Below are 22,510 nucleotides of genomic sequence, written 5' to 3' on the forward strand. Positions count from 1 at the left end.
CTCTGATAGTAGTGGAGTCAACGTGTTAAAGGTGCAATATGTAACATTGACATCATACTTCTGTTGCACACTGTGACAGTGTCGAGTCAGCATTCTGTTCTTCACTTGGTTTTTGGTTTTGGTTCTTTGTATTTTCTTTTGGATGGTTTTTGCAGTAGACCAGAGCATCAACAGTGTTTACCTGCTTATCGCCACTGTAGTGTGCCCAAGAGCCAGCTCGTGTTAACTATTCCTCCTCCAAGCCAATCTTTATTTTATTTTTTTTTTGTAGGTTTGCCAAAAATAAAAATAAAAATCCATACACCATCTTGTGGTGTTAACCTGAACTGCAGGACAAATCCTGCTGCCATGGTAGCTATATCAGCAGCACATCCCAAAATGATCTTTGAGATGTCATTCAGTTTATAATAAACTAAGAGTAGATATTGTTTACTATTCCATTTCATTTTCCATTCTTTTCCATACAAACACCCCGTCCAGTTGCCCTAAAAACAATCATGATTGAGGCTGAGATGTAGTCGATCAACAAAGCTCTAAACATAAACTGAACATGAACCTGAAATATAAGTAGAACAATAATAGTTTGTGTGTGTTTTGATGCACAGCTTGGAATTGTTTTCTTTTAGCTTCCTGTTGGATTTAAAAACATAGCAAATGAAAATGATTGGTATGGCACACAAAGCCACACCCAAACAGAAGGCTTTAGGTCAAGAGAAAAAGTAAACAAAGAACATAAAGATGAGGACTGCAGTTGGTGGTTTTTTTATTTTATTTTTTTATTTCTTTAGATAGTTATAATTCAATAACAATCCACAAATGCAGCCGTTTCACTAAATCAGGGATGTACTATCTGTCATCATCATCATCATGTAACTCCATCCACTGAGGCACAACACCACAAGCAGGACTCACATCTCAAAGAAAAGTCCAAATTTTGAAACCCCAGGAAGGGAGGCTACGTTACCGTACCAGATAAACATGTGGGTATGTGCCCATCATGGTGCCATACATTCATGAGGCACAAACATTTCAGTTTAAAATTAAATCCTCACTTTGGATTTATACACAAAGAGCAAATACGCTGAGCAAAACATGAAGAGCTCTATGCCACAAGCCTGCTGTTGATAAACTCGAGGGTATTGACAAATCAGTGCTCTTTAATAAGAAATTAAAAAAAAAAACACCTCCCCAAAAAACCCCCAACACTTATTTTTCATATTTCTTTCAACACAAAGGGCAGAAACTGTTGCCATAATTATAAACATTTACTTTCTGATATTCTATGAACACAACAGACGTGATTGGTCCTTCACATTTCACACAGTTTCAGTATACGATGTTGTGGGACTGAGAACGACGACTGTAAATATGCATCAGTGTCAGTAACACTATATTTAACCTCAGATAGAAGCAAGCAAAATAGACGTGTGTGCTACCACTGACAACACCTCAGGAATCATCGTTTTTACACCAATTAGTTTATCACAAACTGCCTCATTCACTTGGTAGTTGAGCATTAAAGGTATATAGAAGCCAAATGAGATGCTCAGAAAGGGCTTAAATAGTGTAAAATGGCCATGAGTGATTTAGAAATAAAGTTTTTGAGCAGCAAGCAATAAGATCTTCCTCCTAAACAATCTGTGACTTTCAAAGTGTTGAGAAGGTCTTAAGGTAGGTTTGAGTTGACGGACGCTCCCAGGACCCAAAAGTCATCAATAATATTGACTGAGAAGGACACAACAATCATTCTGAGCGATCTAATTAAAGGGAACGTCGCGACAACTCATAACAAAGCTGAACCGTCTCCTTAAAAAAACCCATAATAAATTAAAGCAAGACGCATCGCTGACAGACATGCATTTTGTGATGGAATTGTACTTTCTAGCCTATTTAGCATATGGTTGCGTTATCTACAGGTGAGAGGGAAGCTTTCAGTGCACGTATTCGTCATCGCTCATGTCTGAGTCATCAGCCTCCACTTCTCCTTCGATCACAGACTTTTTCCCTCGGCAGCAGGACACCACCAGGCCGATGAGGAAAGCCTAAAAACATAATAAGCAAAGCACACATTAGGGAGCATTTCGTAAGGATCATTTGATCAATAAAACACAGCAAAAGCACAGAGGACAGAGGCTATTAAATATTTTTGCTGAGGAGATAAGCACTGTGCAGTCATGGCAAATAAATTTTCCAGTAGCCCTTCTCCGAGTAATAATTGAATGATATATTTCTGCTCCCACACTCAGGGAAATCTTCTTGAAAGGCTTTTGAAGTAAATTAAAAAGCCACTGGTTTTGATTAATCTCTCAAAAGAGTCAAATTTTACGTGTGTGAGCTTGTTCTCCGCCTCCAAATCCTCAGATGAACAGTTCAGATTCTCATTCCACTTCATCCAAAGAAAAGGACATTTTATACACGTTGTTGGGACTCACCCCAATAAAGGCCCAGTTACCAAAGTAGTAGATGGTGCTGAAGAACCAGAACTTGTGCAGGAAGAGATAGGACCGTGTCACAGTGCACTGATCTGAAAGAAATAGATAGGAAACAAATGTCAACCCATGTCAAAATTGCGGGATCCGTCGGAGGTGAGTACAGCCTCCGTACGGATTTGGAGCGTTTGTGCTACAGATTCACCCCTGTATGGGTGACGCGCGTACCTCCTACAGCCAATGGGCACACAATGCACTTACTCTGTGAGACTTTTTCATTTTAAACTGAGTTTAAAATCACAGTGGGGAAGTAAAAATAAATAAAAGCATGTTGTTAAGTGAATTATATGTAACATTTCACTGGCCTAGGATGAATGGTAAACATCAACAGCTGTATTTCTGAAAGCAAATAAGCCGAAAATGAACAACAAATCAAAATCATGCTAGATATTTTCACTTGGATTAAAATGTGAACTTTGACTTGGCCATTCGAACACATGAATATACTTTGAACTAAACCTTTCCATTGTAGCTCTGTCTCTATGCCCATCATATTTTACAGTGTGAGTGGTGTGTTCAGGGTGATATGCAGTGCCAGTTTTCATCAATTGCACTCTTCTTGCCAGTCTTTGGTTTGTGGAATCCGAGACAGAGTTGTCCTGTGGACAGGCTTATCCCACCTGAGCTGTGGAGCTCTGCAGCACCTCCAGAGTTACCATGGGACTCTTGGATGCTTCTCTGATCAAAGCTCTCCTTGCCTGCCCTATTAGTTTAGGTGAACAGTACAGTGCTCTCACTTCAAAGTGAGTTCAATGTGCCAGACCTTTCTGTTTGGAGATTGCATGTACTCCAGTTTTCTCCCACAGTAGATGGGTGGATGGATGGATGGAGATATATTTGTCATAGACTCAATCACATTCTGTTGAAATTATATCTCTCCTGTGGTCTCTTTGTTTTCATATATTTGATTTAGAAACAAAGGTTGCTAAATGTATCTGGAAAGTGTAATTCTTCTGATTACCTATATCTGTAAATACAAAGAAATGATTTCAGAATGATTTTGAAGTTTAAGAGTTGGGCAAAGGGCATGCAGGTAGCTGAATGTTATTGCAGTGGCTGACAAAATATCTGTGCAAATTAAAGAATAAATTAACAAAAAAAAAAGCTTTTTTTTTTTAAGCTATTTCTTTCACAGAAATTTGATTTACCTTCCATTAGTTTCAAATGAGAGGCGCTGGATTAATATTTCACTAATGTGGGACCAAGTGGAGAAGAAGCATTTTGTATCCGCTCCGCTCAAGTTTATCAGTGAGGTGGCTTCTGCAAGAGGCAGATAACTTCTTCGTTGGTCTGTGCTCCATTCCAGAAAAAAAACAAAAACCCAACTCAGCAGGAGTGCAATAAAATGTGACATATCCATTGCTACATGGCGTTTCTAATTGCACAAGTGTAGCACTTGTAATACATCTGTGTTATAAAGAGGCCTGTGCTCACTTAAGAGCCCAAAACAGGCTGCTATTACTACATTGAGCAGCACCTCGGGCAATCGTTGTTATTGTAACTAAAAAGGACAACCAGTCGCATAAAAAGAGGAAAGCTATGTCACTGTCAATGTGAATGTAGCTTAACCAATGAATAAAACTGGAAATGATGTAAGATTTAATGGAGGATGTATTGCATCAAATATATCTGCTGTTACACACTGAAGAGGCACAAAAGATGGGTATACTCACTCGCGCACGCACGCACGCACGCACGCACCCACGCACACACACACACCCACACACCAACAAACTGTGCAGACAGTGAACCACAGGTTATGGGTTATGCATGCTGGCCCAAATTCTCAGATGAGGTAAAGGGAATGCAAGCTTCATGAGCTCCAAAGCTTTTCAGATTCATATGTGAAAGGAGACTCTCAAAAGATTTTCATATTGAAATCCCGACACACATGCACAGCAGTACAAAATGATAACTACCCTCTGGAACATTGAAAATGACTTCATTTGTGTAATTCAGCGGGGCTCAACATAATGAATTCAGGACATGGAGACTACAAAAAGCAAGAGGATATTGAAATGCTAATGAAATTTAAGGGGGTTGGTAAAGAACATTCATGAAGAAGGGAAAGATAAAGAGCATTTAAGGTCATGTCAAGTCAAAGGCAGAACAAGAGGCTAAGTGTGCAAAGAGTGCAGATTTAAAATGTGAAAAAGATAATTTGGAACACATTTTATGATAATAACTAAATTTGATGAAAACCTTTGGGGAAGTTTGGTTCCAGAAAGTTTTCTTAAAAAATAAGAGCCTAAAATAAATAAACATGAAATTGAAAAAAATACACAAAACACTTGGTTACATATGCAAAAGTAAAAAATGCACATATTTTAAGAAGCTGACACTACCTGCTTCAGATTGTGAAGTACAGAGCAAACTCATTTGAACTCGGCATGTGTAAACAATCACTCGATCACATTTCGTTCCAGCAAAGTAAAACGTAAGCCGATCTCAGTCTCTGCTGCTCACTGAATGAGATTTTGCCGCTGTGACCAAACACTGTTATTTTGATTAGAAAACAGATTTAATTGAAAGATCTGCGGGAGGAAACAAATTCATAGCCCATAGAATCCAATTTCTCTGCTTGTCTGTGGAGCAGCACTCTGCTTTATACTGGTGACATCACATCTGAGCTTTTGCTCTCCGGCTTTGAAGAGAACCGATACTGTTATTGATCCGACTAGGGTAGATGCAAGAATGATATAAAGAATTCTTAAGCTGAGTCATTCTTCCTCTATGTGCTTGAGTGGGTATTGGCAGGCATGGGAAATGCAGGTGACGTCAAAGGAGGAAAGTGCCAATGAAATGCATGCAGTGTCTGGGTTTCTCCTCCGTGCTCCAATTGTTTTCACGTGAAAGCACAGGAAGAAAGCAAAGAGCGGAAAAAAACTGCTTCCCTTCAGATCAAATTTATTAATTAGTTTTGCAGAGCATAATGAAGCTGCATAGGAAAAAAATAAAAAAAAAGAAAATGCACTCCTAATAAGACCTGTGTCGATTGAAAAGCACAAGGCAGGAGGAAAGAGTCCACAAAGGAGAGACAAAATGTACTGTCTGGCTATGTCAGAGAGCCATCTGGAGCATTAACGCTAACCCTGCTGAGCTGCTCCTCTCACACTGTTTCTTCCACAGCTCCTCACACTGACTTGAACCCTATGAACAGTGCAATCAGACTTCCACAAAGCAGCATGACGTCAAGGTCCCCAGCAATAACTCAGTGTGGTTGAGAATTTATTCATTAAAGCCAATACTTTCAAAAGTTTCCCTCACCAGAGTGCTGAATTTTAAAGATGCAGAGAACACTCAGGTCTGTGCCGTTCTATCTATAATAAAGATTAGATGGAGCCGACCCAGGAGAGTTGTGGCGGTGTAACAACAATCAGCTTTGCCTTCACGAGGATCAACAGATAATAGAAGAAGCAAGTTTATCTTAGTTCCCCTGACCCCACTCTTTTTCTCCACTGCCTCAGCCATCTGTAGTTCTCCAGCTGCTTACCTGAATTGCAGGGCTCCAAGTGGGACCTACAGATGGTTCACAACAGTGGTCCGCCTAAATATATTATCATGTACACCACTGACCGGCTTCACCTTGAAATCATCACCATTCTTCGATAAGAGCATGGGGCAGTGTGCGAGTGCAGGTAATTTCACCTTGACTCGTGATACCCACGCGAGTGCTGCCCCGCGCAGCATGATGCATTATGTATAACTTTCATCTCTGGATTCAAGCACAAACACATGCATAAACCCAACATGCACACATTGTGCTCTTGTGAAAGGCTCTCCATCACAAAGTGCTCTCGTAGCCGCACTGTATGCTTTTACTTTCTCCCTATCTGAAAAGCAGGGGGGCACTTTTAGTCCAGTCTCCTTTGAGGATGTTGAACTTCCTTTAGCATAAACACTTTCAAACCCCCAGCTTTTTGTACTTGTATTTACCATTATTGTTCGCCAAAAGCATCTTTTCATAGACGAATATCCATTTCAGGAAAGTTGAATACCTCTAAGCATAGACAACATGATACACAGTTAGCCAGGTTATCTTGACCTAACCAAAAAGCCACTGATCACATCAATTGGAAACCAAACACAAACATTTCACCTTTTTAATTCTGCAAATTTTGTTTTTGGATGAAGTGCAAGAACACTATCTGTATACTTGATGCTGACTTTAGGTAGTGTGCAGCAGATATGCTGTCAAACACTGATTGGTCAGCGCTACTTATTTTTATTAGATTTCACCAGAGCTAGGTGACCAAAATGTGCTTTTATTACAATCAAATACAAGTGGAGGTTGTTGAACACAATGCCTTGCAAACATTCATTGTGGGTGAACCTCCAGTAAAAGGTTAGATGTATCTGTGACATTTATCTTTCAAGAGATTAACTTTTGATTGACATATTCCATTGTAATGCAAATTGAGGACGATCCCCTTGATGCACAGGAAATTACTATTAATTTGTGTTGGGGTTGAGGGAGTTTCCTGGTGAAAATTGCTTGGGCACCCTACATCTCAGAGGTAACAGAGAATTGTGACCATCTCCCCCCCCCCCGAAGCTCTTTAAAACAATACTGTGGGAACTGGCAAGTTGCTAGGAAACAGACATCAGTGTATATTGTGAAAAAATTCCTCTGTATGAGAAGTTTCATCAGTGGGATTCAATACAGAAACCGTACATGTCATCTCAGGTAAAACCTGGACTTGTGATTGTGGTACTCGGCTTACAGAAGCTGCCTTTGCTCCCTTTTCGTGGTGTAAAATACAGAAAGAAATGACTCCAAAAAAACAACAAAAGTAATAACTCCACTCATATTTATATTCAAACTAATGGATGAAAAGTAAAATTTGAGGGAGGATTTATTGGTTTCTATGTGCCTTTCCAAAAGAAAATATAGTGCTATAGATGCACAGCTATAAATGTAGACATGATCTTATAATGCAAAGTGCAATGCAGATGACTTTCTGAGAGAAGCTTTGGGTTTTTGCTTTCCAAAACCAAAACAGACAGCAGGACAGGAAGTCATTGAATTATTGGTCAGACTGTCAAGCGAACTAATGTAACCAATAACAGAGATTGCTGAACTGATGATAGGTGTTGGCACGTCTGCAATAAAATAAGAGTTACGGACAGTTAATTACTTAGGATGGGGAGTAATCATTAGAAATGGATGCCAGTAGTGCAGTAATAATTAAATAAAATTCAATGGATCAATGAAAGAGACAGAGGGCTACCTAAATAGCCCTGATGGATTATTGACATCATTAAGGTCTGTAACATCTACCCAGTTGTCGATCAGAGAAATAGATTGAAAAAAAAAAAAATACTAAGAAGGTTTTTCACATGATCATCAGAGGACAGCACATTTTCAACAAAATAACAGAACCAAGCCAAACACTTAACAAGGTCATATCTTCGGTACTAATTGTAGATGCAAGACTGAGTTTAAGATCAAAGCCCACCCTCTGCAGATGCAGCATGAGCATCATGTGGCGAGAATAACTCCTGAGAGCAGCCGAACACTAAGATACTCTGCGGGTTTCAGCCAGAGTGAGTGAGGCTGTAACAAAGTGAAGCCAAACGTGGAAAAAAAAATGTGGTTCTGCAAAAGTTCAACTTTGTGTTAGTGGCTTGAAAGATGCTGGCGATAAAAAATTTAATGGATTGAGATGAAAGCAACATCACTAACTGAGCAGAGCTTCCAATGATGCACAAACAGAACCAATATTCTTTTAAAAACAGTATGAACTGATGAGAAGAGGAGAGGATTTCAAGGTTCAGGTTGCCTCAAATGTTGGCAGCCAATTCTTGAGTATGCATTTCCATTACACTGAGTAAATGAGTAATAGCATGGTAATGACCTTAGACTAGATAATGGAGAGCTTGGCACTGAGCACCTGCTCACCAAGATGTTAGTGTCATTACCCCACTGTGACCAATTGGCCAATCAGTCACCAGCTTGACTTCAACCCTTTTGTGCCTGAGCTGTCTTTTGACCCTGTGTCATACATGGGGATTTTACAAAGTGATGGCCTTCCTAAGCTTGTACAGAAATGTATGCAGTCTCCAAAATCTGATTAAGATGTTGCATCAGCAACATGATGATTTGCGAGACTGGATCAGACCCTGATATGTTTAACTATAACAATCACTGATGAAAATCTCTGGAATAAAAGGTATACGACAATTTTCAGAACTGAAGTTGAAAAATATTACTATATTGTTGAAATGCATCAACTGCACACAACAGTCTATTGTGGTGGCAGTTGTCTATAAGAAATGTCACTAATATAACAACACAGTCAATCCAAGTGGCACATTTGCTTTTTTTCAGTCAGACTAAAACATATACTGGTGTTAGGAAAGAATTCTGACCGTCTTCGAAAAGGTTTATACTATTTCTACACACAACATAAAAACTAAAAAGCTTATAACATGTTTCACATTTGTAAATGTCATAGTTTCTCTTCAAGACAAATAGCCGAAGAATCTGGTATTATGACACAATATAATACTTTGAGTAGCGCTTTAAAAATGATTTGAAAGTTTAAGGAAGTTCATCTCTGGTTCCAATAGACAACAGATTGTTTGAAATCTCATGTATGACCAAAGACCACCTGTAAAACAATTTTCTTCTTCCAAATTTGCCATCATATCAACTGACAGTTTAAAAGTGGCCATTATTAGAGACTGAATGCTCTTCAAGGTTGACAGACACGCCTGAGTTATTAAAACCGGATCAGAGCAAACAGAACATTTGCTGCTCTGCGACCTAATGTGCAGACTGTAAAGTCTGCTGGACTGACCAGCTCACTTTTGTTTTGTGTCCCCACCTGCTCTCTCCCTTCTCAAGGAAGACAAAGTTCTTTTCGACAAGACAGTTTCATTTTGTATGGAATAAGCTGATTGGTGGATGAGTTGTTTGGTATAACTTTTTGATTTATGTGACAATCCATTTTGGCAAAAATAATAAGTCTTTACCCCAATTTTCAATGGTGTCGTATTTGTAAATAATATACATTACCAGTCAAAGGTTTGGACACACCTTATTTTTTTATTTATTTTATTGACTATTTCCATTGTGAATTCTCACTGAAGGCATCAAAATTATGAATGAACACATATGTCATAAACAAAACAAAAAAATATTGTGAAATTACTTAAACTTGTTTTATATCTTCAATTTCTCATCGTACTCACCCTTTGCTTTGTTGACAGTGGTGCAAACCCTTGGCCTTCTTTAGAATGTTCTTTTATTGTGGCCAGTCTAAGATACATGGGTGCAAAAATCCTGCTGTTTAACCAGTAGCTTGATATGCTACAGCAATGAGGTGGATTGATTATCTCGGCAATGGGAGAAATGCTCACGATCACAGGTTTAGAAATATTTGTGAACAGTATTTGAGATAAACAAGTCATTTGTGGTCAAGTCATAGAAGTCGTCTTAGATCTTTGAGTTCAGCTCATGAAAAAAGGGGAGCAAAAACTGAAGTGTTGTGTTTTTATTTTTCTTCAGGCTAGTTTTGATGAGATGTGTCTCCAAACTCTTGACAAGTGTACATGTGTGGCATGAGCAGCAGGGCTGAAATAAATTGCTAATGTGCTCTGCTTCCAAACAGGTCTTGTTTGTTGTTGATTCTTTTTTTGGTGGATTAGAGTATTTAAATCTGAGGAAGACATATTTTAACAATTCTTTCATTTAACAACAGTAAGTCAGCCTCAGTAGAACACAGACACAGCCTGTTCACACAATTCTGTGGTATGAATCCCATTCATCAGCCAACATTTACTACTGATCAAAAGCTAGCGTGATAGTCACTGATCCGACAAGTGTTCAATGGTGTTGAGGTCAACACCGCTGGCTGGTCAGTTCACCTTCTCTGGAAGTCGTCTGATAAACTAGCTCTGAGGAGGCGATCATTGTCATTTTGGAGTTGGCAGTTTGGATCCAGGCTATGGAAATGAAACTGTGGTTTGCAATCTATGAATGCACTGTAATCACAATCGTGGGATCATTTAAAATGGGAAAAAAATTTTTTTTTTCAATGGTAATGGTAAGGACCTTTTGTTTCAATAACTTAACCAAACATATATGTTCTTACAATTCCTCTGTGTTTTAGGGATAATGAGATTTAAAAATCAATTGTGTGATAAATCCACAGGTAAACATCATACTTCTCTCATGAGAAAGACTAAATGAGATTTGTTACTTTCATTCCTTGTATACTGCAGGTATCCACAAATGTGTTGATGTATTACAATTTATTCATGAATAGGCAAATGAGCGACAATCATGGTAGTCAGCAGGGCATCAGGGCCCATGTCGATGTCATTACTGAAATGTTTTACCATCCATGATGTGCAAACATTTCTCATTGTTTATACTGGGTCTATTGCATCTTGGGGAGTTTTTTTCCAATAAAGCTTTATACCCGAGCAGACAACAGAAATTGTGCACCGGTTATCTTAGACATAGAAAACTGGTTCCACTCAATCAGTCAAGAACCTTTTCAGCTACAGACAAGACTGCATATCTAGTAGTAATGAAGTATTATAGTAAAATATGGTGGATCAAAAAAAAGAGAAAGGAGGGACAGTGTGTATAATGCAAAATAAATCTGTCACCTGTTACTTTTACACTAGATCATCTAATGTGTCTGTGTCTGATTGTGTTCAGTCCCTGTCACATGTGCTGTCTCTGCTTGACACTTCCTCCTCATGGTAGGTGGTACAACGGCTGTTGTGAAAACAGGAGCCATTTCCAAGATGGCCAAATTGGGATCAGTTTCCCTATGCTGGTCAAAAGAGAAAGTACATATTCTGCTGGCCAAGTGACTCTAGCGGCACAGAGCTTTTAAAAAGTGTTGAAGTGTTCCAAAACGTCTGCGTAAATTAACAGATCCCACGATTATCATGGCTTTGGAACAAAATGATAATAGGACCCGGAGTGCTTGACTTATTGCTTACAAATATACAGCTAAATATAATGTTTATTTCATCAGATAAGATGTTATTTTTGTGCCGTTGTAAATGGCAAGTGCTGCAGAAACCTGTTTGGATCTGTGGGTTATTTGTGGTAGTTGTGGGGCTGAATTATGTATTTGAGGAAAAACAAATAAACTGACAAAGAAAAGCTAATTACTTTACACAATATAGCCTTAATAGGATCGCTATCTTATGTAATTACTGTATGTTGGCAGAGTTGGCTTCATTGACTTATGTAAACATAACTGGAGAAATCAGATAGAACCTTATTAAACACAGTAAGTGTGATAAAGCAAACATTTCACACATACAATCCTGATTTCAAATATGTTGAACAAATTTATAAAACAAGTATTTCACTCATAATAGCACAGAGACAACTAGGTGTGAAGAAAAGGATTCTAATAATTTCATGCAATTTGGGAATTAATTTTTATTTTGCAGCAAGAAAACTAAAAAGTATTCAGACAGGGTACAGTCATAACAGTTTCCAGTTCGCGAAGACAATACTAACCAACAATTGTGGTACAATTGTTGAACACGGTTTCACCAATAGAATAACATGGGGGGGGGTTCCAGAAACCTGTGAACCAAGACTGCTGTGAAATTCACAAGTTTAAATTGTATTATTCCTGAGAGAAGCTATATGTGATCACAAAACAAACGCTGGTCTTCTCTCAACAAAAGTTAAATTGAAAAACTCTTCTGTGTTCAGAAAATGGCAAATCTGGATTTTTTTTTTTTTTTTTTTTGAGGGGTGAAAAAGAAGGATGCTATGTTCTTTTGAAAGCATACAGAGGCCCATCCAGTGCCTTTTCTATTTCAAGAGACCACAACAACATTGGTTTGCAGGAAACATGACTGGGTACTGAAGAGGCCTGCCTGTATTATACATATCATACCAAACCTTATAAAGTTGGGGCTTTGCAATATTTTATTTTACATTTTAATTAAATCCAAACATAGGTGGATTCCAATTTTTAAATACAATTGGTTCTCCTCAGCCAATATGTGAAAATAATGTGTTGCTGACATTCATATTTGAAAGCTTTGAACTGTATTTTTTAATAATTTATTATAAATGTCACAGTGCTCTTGCTGTAATTACTATGTATTTACAATCATGCATTTAATAGCAAAAAGAATTACACATTTCCATTCACAAAAATAAAGTCTCTGTAGTTCCATTCCTATTTAAAGTGGGATTACACAAAATCTCTTTGGTGAGATTTAATGAAATAATTAGTTGCTTATGGCCGTTAATGCATTGTCCCAAGTCTTTCATTCATGATCCAGAATAGCTCTTTCAAGGTTTGTCTGAATTTTTAGCAGAGGGACAGTTTTATTTTTCAGCTTCATACACATCATCAAAAAACAACACACAAAACATAAATTAATACAAACTCATGAGCATGTTACCTAAAAAACTCAGAGACAACTCATTTAAATTAACTTTTCCTATGCAACGTTGGCATACTTTTTGAAGTATGCACACACTCATCCAAATATAATCATATCTATGAATTAACCAGACTGCTAAAAGGAGTTTCTGGAAACAGGGAGTCATTTCTATTGCACCACCATTTTTTTATGAAATGTATTTGAAAATATGTAAATTATCAAAACAGTACAAAGCTTAGAGTGTATAAGTAGTAAGTCCACAGCTAATAGGGTAAGACTCTGCTACTGTGTGTTAAGGTCAGTTATAATCATGGTACTTGGAGAGCTCCATATAATTTCAGGTGTTGCACACTGCAAACTTTTTGAGAACCACCTAATTAAGGCAGTTGCTCACAGTATTATATATTCTTAAATAAAATATAATGTTTTCTCAAAGGTTTAAACCACATTGTGCAGTTTTTCCTCTATAGTTTAACTTTCTAGTACATTTCAATCTTGCTTTGAACTGGCCACTAATTTAAACAGTTAAACAGACTATCAAATGCCCCACACATACTGGATGTTTGCACTTCTATTTTGTACATCTAACCTTCGCAAATGATTTCTTTCATAAATCAGAAAATAATTCAATGAATCAGTCCTGTTTACATGAGCCATGAGCCTTTCAGAGCACTTCCTCTAAGACTCATGTCAAGTGTCAATTCACTGAATGGGCTCAATTCAGTTTCAGTAAACAACATTCAACAATAATACTCCTTTTTTTGCAGTTTTTACAAGAAATCAACAAATCGATCATCCCTGCAAAACAGTTTTCTGTCACAACCAGTTCAATGAACAGACAGACACACAGACAGAAATAAAGGCATAAATTACATCCAACCTAATTAGGTGCCGGCACATGCTAAATGAAGCCTTGTTTCATTTGCATATAACCTTAACAATAAAGATATATATTTGACTGTTTTCCACATAAAACCATTGATAAGACACAGTCGTTAACACTCGCAGGATCTATGTCTGCCTAAGTTGTGGAATTGAGAAGATACTACTTTAATGACACACACTATAGGGTCATGCTTCATTCTCAAAATGAGTTCTGCCCTATAACAAAAGGTATGTGGCAGAGCATGGTTGTGAATATGTACTGCAGTGTGCTGAAATTAGCCAGAGAGTAGACTTTTTCAAAGTTGAAGATTCTGTGAAAAGGTGCAGCAATATCTCATCCACAACTCTACCACCAATGGTAATTGTTTTTTTTCTTTCTGTTCTATAACTCCAACATAATTAATGCAAAAGCATATGGAAGGATTTTTGGAAGTAGATAACTGAAATGTATGCATCTACAAATCACAGAATTGTAAAGACACAACTTTATTTTTCTAATCTTTGCAGTTTGTCTCATGCCTTACTTTTATGTTTGTATTTTTGCCCAACTTAATGCATTTTCTGTTGGATGAAGTGAAGAATACATATGAAACCCAACTTAATAGTGCCTAATAATATTGAATTTACAGGAGATCATTATGTTATCCAAGACTTCACTCCAACTCGACACACAGACCTAATAACTATTCTGAACAGTAATCTAGCTTTTTTCTGACAGGAGATAACATATAACTCTTAATTTACCTTATCCTATGAAAAGTTTGTTCCAGGTAAGGCTAGTCAAACTGAGATGTGCTTCTCTTTATATTTATATAACATGTGAGGCGTGTTTGGTTCATTCAGGAGATTTCTGAGGGAAAGAAATTAATTTAAAACAGGAATATTAAACCTGAAAACAACACAAAAAAAATGATAAATGACTACAACTGTTATACAATGTTCTAATATGAGGCTTGGTAAGTAAATCCAAAATATTTGTAAAAAATAAATAAATAAATAAATAAATAAATAATACATTTACAAGTAAATGATTCAAAATATGAAATGACTTTGTCTGTAAAAAAAAAATGGAGCACTGCATTGTAACTGTTGACTCATGAACTTTACTCCGTTCCTTTATTATATACTTGACATTTAAACTCATCAACACTCATTAGTTACTCTAATTGCATTCACATCCTGTGTCTTCAGGGAGAACATTCATGACCAAACATCGATTCATTTAAATGAAAAAATAATTAGCTACTGCACTAATGGATCTCTGATGGCAAAAACAAAGATGCACAAAAGCCTAAATACTCACACAGATTGAATCTAGACTTGGAAACGTTATGACTATTCCACATGGAAAGATCAGCTGAAGGTGTCCTTCTGATTGCGTTTCTTTTCATCAAACCTTTTTATTGGGATGGCTGTGATGAATTTACATTTACTGCCAGTTTATGTGAAGTAGCATGATTTAACTACTCTGCGACCAATACTGTGTGGCTTATTTACTGCAATCCTGTATAAAGTGTCTTAAATTGCATGTTCACACATGTAAATGGGGCAATTTGCTTGCGTTTTGTGGATGATCATCAAAGAATAATAGTATTTCATATTAGGGTTTTGTGTGCATTAGGCCCGTTTACACAGGAACTATCTGCTGGAAACATAATTTCCATATTCATTTAGTTCCCCATGATTGGTTGGAGCGCTGAGACCTGAGAACCACAGATTGAATAACATAGATTTGAACATGTTGAACTTATATGTGACAGAACATGCATCTGATTTTTTAAACAGACAGACAGACAGACAGACAGACAGACAGACAGACAGACAGACAGACAGACAGACAGACAGACAGACAGACAGACAGACAGACAGACAGACAGATAGATAGATAGATAGATAGATAGATAGATAGATAGATAGATAGATAGATAGATAGATAGATAGATAGATAGATAGATAGATAGATAGATAGATAGATAGATAGATAGATAAGATAAGATAAGATAAGATAAGATAAGATAAGATAAGATAAGATAAATAAGATAAAAACAATAATGTAGATGATAAATCACAAAGTCAAAGTTCGGTAACAAAGAAAACCACGGAGGGAAACATAGGAAATATCTTAATATAAAGTTGTGGAGAGCCAGCTCAGGAAATGATTCTCAGCACAATGACAGCAGAATCTCCTCTGAAGACTGATTCAATTTGGACCTTCTTTTAGATGTAAACGTAATACAAACCATTTCAGGTGTCGTAAATAAGATTTTACATTATTCTATGAGCATGAACTCCTCCCAGTATTTTTCCACACTCAAGAAGACATTGTCGATATTCCATATTCATAAAGTCAATGCTAAAACAATAGTGTGTAACGTTCGGAGGATCTGTCACAAAATCTCCAGCTTCCACACTTGTGTGGCTGCTGCAGAAGTATGTACCCACTTTAATGCACAAACTTTTAGTAGATTAGGCTCTATGTTCAGAGGAAGTTCAGAGGTAGAGACTTGAAGGCAGGGAGAGGAGCCTTTGACACCTTTCAATGTAGACATCTCCAAACAAAATACACATTTTGTGATTATAAATCCATCTGGCCCTTCATATCTAATGAGTATCATCTACACTATCAGCAATAACCTGACTTGAGCTCTATCCAAATGAATAAATTATCATAATAAAGCTCAGTGGTATGGTGTATAGTCACACATTTGTGTTTTCATGGCTGATTTACTGTAATAAGCGTTGGCATGGGGACAGCGAGAGGTCACGTGCTGCATTAGGAAATGTTTGTCCTTGGTATTATTCGCTCTAATGAATAATGAATGGTGAAAAGGATTACTGAACAGTGGTCTACATTGAATGACTTGCTTGTCCACCATATTTTCTGTTTTCAGGTAAAGACTTAACATGTGTAGAATTAATCTTTATGCTGAGTTGTAAGTTCCTCCAACATCTCAGTGTTGGACCAGAGGTACCTTACTACAGTAGCAGAGATGACAAACTCACCCTCTGGTGCTTCTGCATCACATATCCTTGTGGTACCAAAAGTAGTATTCCCAGAAGTGGGATCGGGTGAGGGCATCTGACTCTGATCAAAAAACACAAGAGTCATGTTAATTTATATATATATACACACACACACACACACACACACACACAATATTTCTACCTTTGTACTGAAACACCATTACTCCTGATTCATCCTGCACTCAGGGGTGGTTACATAAATGTACCCAATCAGATGTAATTTGCAGTAAGCTAACTATGCCTGCCATATCAAATCACATGCTGTGGGAAACAAGTAAAGCAGTGTCAAAGCAGGATAAGGGGATTTAGATTTGATGAAGTAACACAGCCCAGATAAAGATGTGTGTATGCCAACAACTCTTCAATTCCTTTTCCATATCTAGAAATCGAGCCATCTTTTCAGGCAATCTGAACATATTTGAAGAATAACGTCTTATAAAAGGATTGTAAAAGAGGTTAATATGACAATTTATCATAACATTCATTTTAATTGCTCAATTCCACATAGTCAATGTTTTTAAGCAACAGTGTTAAATTAATACATTTCACAAAAAGACGATGTATTCAAGAACTGCAGGTGAATCGGGAGTGTCAGATGACAACAAGCAGTGTTTTACTTGGTGAGTCATGTGGAGCTTTCTTTCTGAAGGGTTCTTTTCTCTCATTTATCAAGAGGATGTTTCAGCAAAGCAACACAGCAGTTCACTTAAACTAGGTTGTACTCAAGATTTTTTTATGTTTTTTTATGGCAAAACACAGATAAAGGAGTGCATCTGAACCACATGCACACACCCACATGCCAATTGAAAGCAGAGCTCCATAGGATCACACGAAGGGCTGTCAAACAACAGATCCACACAACAAAAGACACACAGTCTGATATGTGGCGACAGAACTCAAGCCGAACAGGAAACTAAAAGCCCCCGCTGCTAGCCCAGGGAGACTCCGAGGTGGACCAAAGTGGTTTGAGCACGCTGACAAAGTGACACTCTCATCATTATAAACCCATCTGTGAAGCTCGCTCTGATCACGAGACTAAAAGCCATACATGCACAAAGGCACATGCATTATTTCTCACCTGTACAAGATACTTCTGACTGCCGTACATGACATACTGGGGAGCCAGGCTGTATATCATGTAGCTGGTGTGCAGGACAATCAAGAGGAGAATCATGCAGAGGAACAGGAGAGCCTGGGGACGAGTCTTCTTAGGTCTTATTTTGTAAAGCTGTAAACAAAAACATTAAAATGCAACTATTTATATCTGTATAGTCTTTGCAAAAGTTCTAAAAGAAAAACAAACAAACAAAAAAAAACATAAATAGAATCTTTGTTTACCCTTATCCAGAAGAACCAGATGCCCATGTTGCGAATGCCGGCCATAGATGTGAGAACAAAGTACATGGTGATGACTGTGATCAGGATGTAATCCAGTGGGAAAACCTGTGATGTCAGAGACAGAGGTGAGCTCTCATCTCTCGTACAAACACAATGCATTCAGACTTTTAGTATTTCAAAGAGGCATTCTGTTAACAATAACCAGTTAGAACTGATGAATTGGTGTTTTTGTTAACATTTGGCCTTGCTAAGTTCAGCTGAAGCATTTTGAAGGTGGTTAGTATGCACATTGTGAAAACTGTAACAAGAAACACTTGATTCAACTCAGCATTCAATTGCAATGTATTTTGGATGTAGTCTGCATGCTATGCAGTTAAGTTCTTAAAAGTATATCAAAATTCTGGACTTAAGTCTGTAATCTACTTCTAAGTATTTAGACTCAATCATTTCTTCACTAGAACTTGCCGGAAGAAAATAAATAATTCTTTACTTTGACTTCCTACAAATATCTGTATTGCTCCTTCACTTATATTCTTCCAACTGGCTGAGTATTCTTTGTAAATGAATCATAACATTTCAGTTATAGTGAAAGCAATTGAATTTGCGTTTTGAATCAATCGTGGTTGATTCAAAAATCTTCATGTGTCTATCCAAAACTAAAGGATGAACAAATCTTCACGTTATTTCATATACAGTAAAGGTGGATTATTCTTTTTTTTTAATTGAGAAAATAATGTAGCGAGTACAGTTATGATAAACCAATCAAAGAGATAGGTTAAATACTGAGAAAGAATTTCCCCAAGAAGAACAATAATAAATCAAAACTTCAAAAATGTAATAGGGACTCTTCTCTTCTAAAAGCTTTTCAAAAATAAATGCATTACTTTAGATATTATGTAAGGACACATTTCTCAGCCATACTTTAATAACTAAACATCTATGCATGTTCCATATTCAAACAGAGTAAATTGGGGCCATTGACAATTTATTTTGATCCTTGTGTGCATTTGCCTGGTATGTGGCTCACTTGACATTTGAGCTTTTCGATTCCTCTATCCATAAATGACACTGAAATGCCAACAATTAGACCTCAGTAAACACAGAAGCATCAATAAACAAATAGAGTGTGCTTTTGAGAGGTTGTTGAAAATAGGAATTTGGTGATTCCGCCATAAAATCTTTAAAACATCAGTCAGGTGGGTAGCTTATGCTACAGCAGGCACAATCATAATCATCATTCACAAGAGAGTGATCTGTTGGGTTTTCCTTATTCGGTCAACCGATTCCAATTCCAGGGGTCAAACGTACAATAACCTGTTTTATATCCACAACATTTTAATTGAGTGTTTCATAATCAGACCAACACTTGGGTCAACTGTACGATCCATATTTTGTCAGAGCTGACTAACAAATGACTTGATTAATTTGTTTGTCGATCTCTGAGGGTATTATGTGGAGAAACAAAACTAACAATAGTACATCTCCTGAACATTGGCCTCTATCAGGCGCACCGATAAGCCATAATATCATAACCAGACAGGCGATGTGAATAACATTTAAAGATTGTGACAAATCAGGCCGCAAGTAAACATTTGGTCCTCAGGGTCGATGTGTCAGAAGTAGGGAAAAAAATGGCAAGTGTAAGGAATGGAGCAAGTTTGTGATGGCAAGATGACTGAGAAAATTATGAACTGTAGGCAGGGGTGGGCAATCCTGCACATTTTAGATGTCTCCTCACATCAATACAGCCAACAGCAATTAGTGGCTCCTTGTCAAGCTTTCTGCAGAGCCTCATCATGATAACAGGTGTGTTTGAGCAGGGAAACCTCTAAAACATGCAGGACTGCGGCCCTCGAGGACCAGGATTGCACACCCCTGAGCTAGTGTGTAGTATTCCCGGTATGCAGTCATCAGGATCAACTACAAATGACCCAAGAATGGAAAAGCAGTGGACTGGTGAGAAGGTTATGGGAGGCCAGGGCTTATTGATGCACGTGGGGAGCAAAGGCTTGATTAAGCAGATGAGCCCCATGGCTCAACATGCTGCAGAAATTACTGCTGTTTGTGATAAAAAAGTGTCAGCATATTATTACGGGTCTTTCTCTTCAGGGGACTGCAAGCAGGAATGGAGATCGGGCTGATTGGCAACAACTGTGCGCCTCTCGCTTGATATTGTTTAAGCCATGCCCAGTCATTCTCCTACTGCTCTCTTATGCCACACAGCTAATTGTTTGTCCTTTGTCCTTTTCTTTTGGTGTCACCCCGACAACACTCCCATGAACAACCACACTACTCATCAACACACTGCAGAAATGAGTGAAACTCCTGACCCCATTACCAGTTTTTTTCACATGAAATTACACTTCTTGTATCCAAACCCATGTCCACTCTCTTGTCGCGCATTGTGAGTTTAACTGGGATGCAACAATATACAGTGCATTGCATTTTGCATCGGCATGGTTGTAGAATATGATAAGCGCTGTCCACCATACCAACAGTGGCTCCATGAGCATCGGAACTGGACGACTGAGAAATTGAAGAAGTTGGCCTATTTTGATAAATTACTTACATCACTTGAACAGCCAGATGTGTGTGTGTGTGTGTGTGTGTGTGTGTGTGTGTGTGTGTGTGTGTGTGTGTGTGTGTGTGTGTGTGTGTGTGTGTGTGTGTGTGTGTGTGTGTGTGTGTGTGTGTGCGTGCGCATTGCTTTCCTAAGAAACACATCAAATTCTAATACACTGAGAAAGGAAGGCAATGTGATGCTGGGGAATCTTGAGTGACACCTCCCACCTCACTGAGCATTGGTGCAGACCACGTACAGCCTTACATGGAAACAGTGACAGATATGGTGTCGCAGCAAACCCACATAATATCTGGCATAATATTATGGCTGATCATGGTATGGTACTTGTGCTTGTGCGAGACTTTTTTCTTTCTACTTTCTCCCTAACAGCCAATTATTTGGAAGATAGCACAGAAAGCAAAGGGGCGTTTTGAGAATGACTTATGTATTTATAATTACCCCGTTATCTTTTTTTTTTTTTTTTTATGTTGTTTTATGGCATTTAGTCAAACATCAGTGACGCCTATCAAACAATATTTAAAAAGTGAGAAACTGCCAAGTGACATTTAAGGCAATTAGTTGCTGCTTTTGTGATGTGGCTTTGGTTATTTTAAAGTTCATCTGCAGCATATTGATGCCCATACACATCAAAACTATTATAAGTGCATTTAAGAATGGCCAGCGATAAAGCTTTCAAATTATGCATCAATTGGTTTAATGATGATGGAAACAAGGGAATATGGCTTTAAGCATATCTTAATTGAAGATAATCATCTTTTGGACATGAGGGATGAGAGGCTACTCACTGGTTGTAAGGCTAAGAGAAGCTCATTCAGGGGATTGGTGAGGTTGGTGCCAAAGACTATGAACCCAGAGCTGATGCCAGCAGAGTGGAGAGCTTTGTCCAAACTGAAAAGCACAAAAATAAAAACAAAACATTAACGTTGTGTATAAGTGCTCCAACATTACTAAATATAGCTGGAGAAAACAAGTTCAATAGATTTTAGCACAATGGTTGCTTGTATAACCTAGCTTTGCCCACTGTATTGTGTGAGCAATTTTGTGTAATCATGACTTACTTTGAAATGAAAAGTGCAACCGTGAACAGCAGTGCAACCAGGATAAAGAAGATTCCCAGGACTATCTGAAAAGAAACAAAGCAACAAACAAAAATAAATATCAACACGAGGAAGTGGTTTCTGGTTTTGGATGTTTTTCTAACCATTGAACAGATAATGCTGAGATTCTTTAGCCTAACAAACAAAAGAGAAATTTATGTATTCAGTGTATCCAGTGTGTCAACACATATAACCTTTCTGTCATGTCTTTTGTCAAGGAGAGACCATATGGCATGGCCAGCCACAGTTTGGCAGCACTGCCTATGGTGACGGGGAGGGGGTCGGTGGGGAGATGAGATAGGAGAGCCCAGCCCAGATCGGAGAGGGCAGTTTCAACCAGGGAGGCAAAAGCCTGGTGGCAGCCAAAAAAGCAATACAACCTATCAACTGCTTGCCTTTGAGGTGAAACATGTTACTGGAAGATCTCATACAAGCCCGAGCAAAGAAAAGAACAACATGAACCCTTATAAGAGAATTTTGTAGGGGGAAGCAATGTGTTAGGAAGTACTCTTCTTACTAGATATTCTAAATCTCTGAGATGAACCCTCGATTTGGAAACTGAACATATTCGGTAACTCTCAGCTTCCTTTTGCATGGACAACAATAAGATAAAAACATTGAGTGTATTGAGTAAATCATATTCCATTCAACAACATGTCAACTGGAAAAGTATGACTCAGTACTGTATAGAACGTGACAATGGGATGTTT

General features: G+C 37.9%; 1 protein-coding gene across 1 annotated transcript in view; it reads right to left on the reverse strand.

Annotated features, from left to right (window-relative positions):
* Positions 1-785: 785 nt before the first annotated feature.
* Positions 786-22,510, reverse strand: part of lmbrd1 (LMBR1 domain containing 1) — a 55,604-nt gene continuing 33,879 nt past the window's right edge. Inside the window, exons 10-16 of the mRNA XM_080507094.1 lie at positions 21,762-21,826; positions 21,489-21,591; positions 18,120-18,224; positions 17,860-18,009; positions 16,761-16,842; positions 2,433-2,524; positions 786-2,042 (exon numbers count right to left, since the gene is read on the reverse strand). Coding sequence (XP_080363220.1) covers positions 1,932-2,042; positions 2,433-2,524; positions 16,761-16,842; positions 17,860-18,009; positions 18,120-18,224; positions 21,489-21,591; positions 21,762-21,826 — 708 coding nt within the window. The 3' untranslated portion in view covers positions 786-1,931. The remainder of the gene's footprint in view (positions 2,043-2,432; positions 2,525-16,760; positions 16,843-17,859; positions 18,010-18,119; positions 18,225-21,488; positions 21,592-21,761; positions 21,827-22,510) is intronic.

The sequence above is a fragment of the Blennius ocellaris genome (assembly GCF_963422515.1).
Source record: "Blennius ocellaris genome assembly, chromosome: 13".
Taxonomy (NCBI): Eukaryota; Metazoa; Chordata; class Actinopteri; order Blenniiformes; family Blenniidae; genus Blennius; species Blennius ocellaris.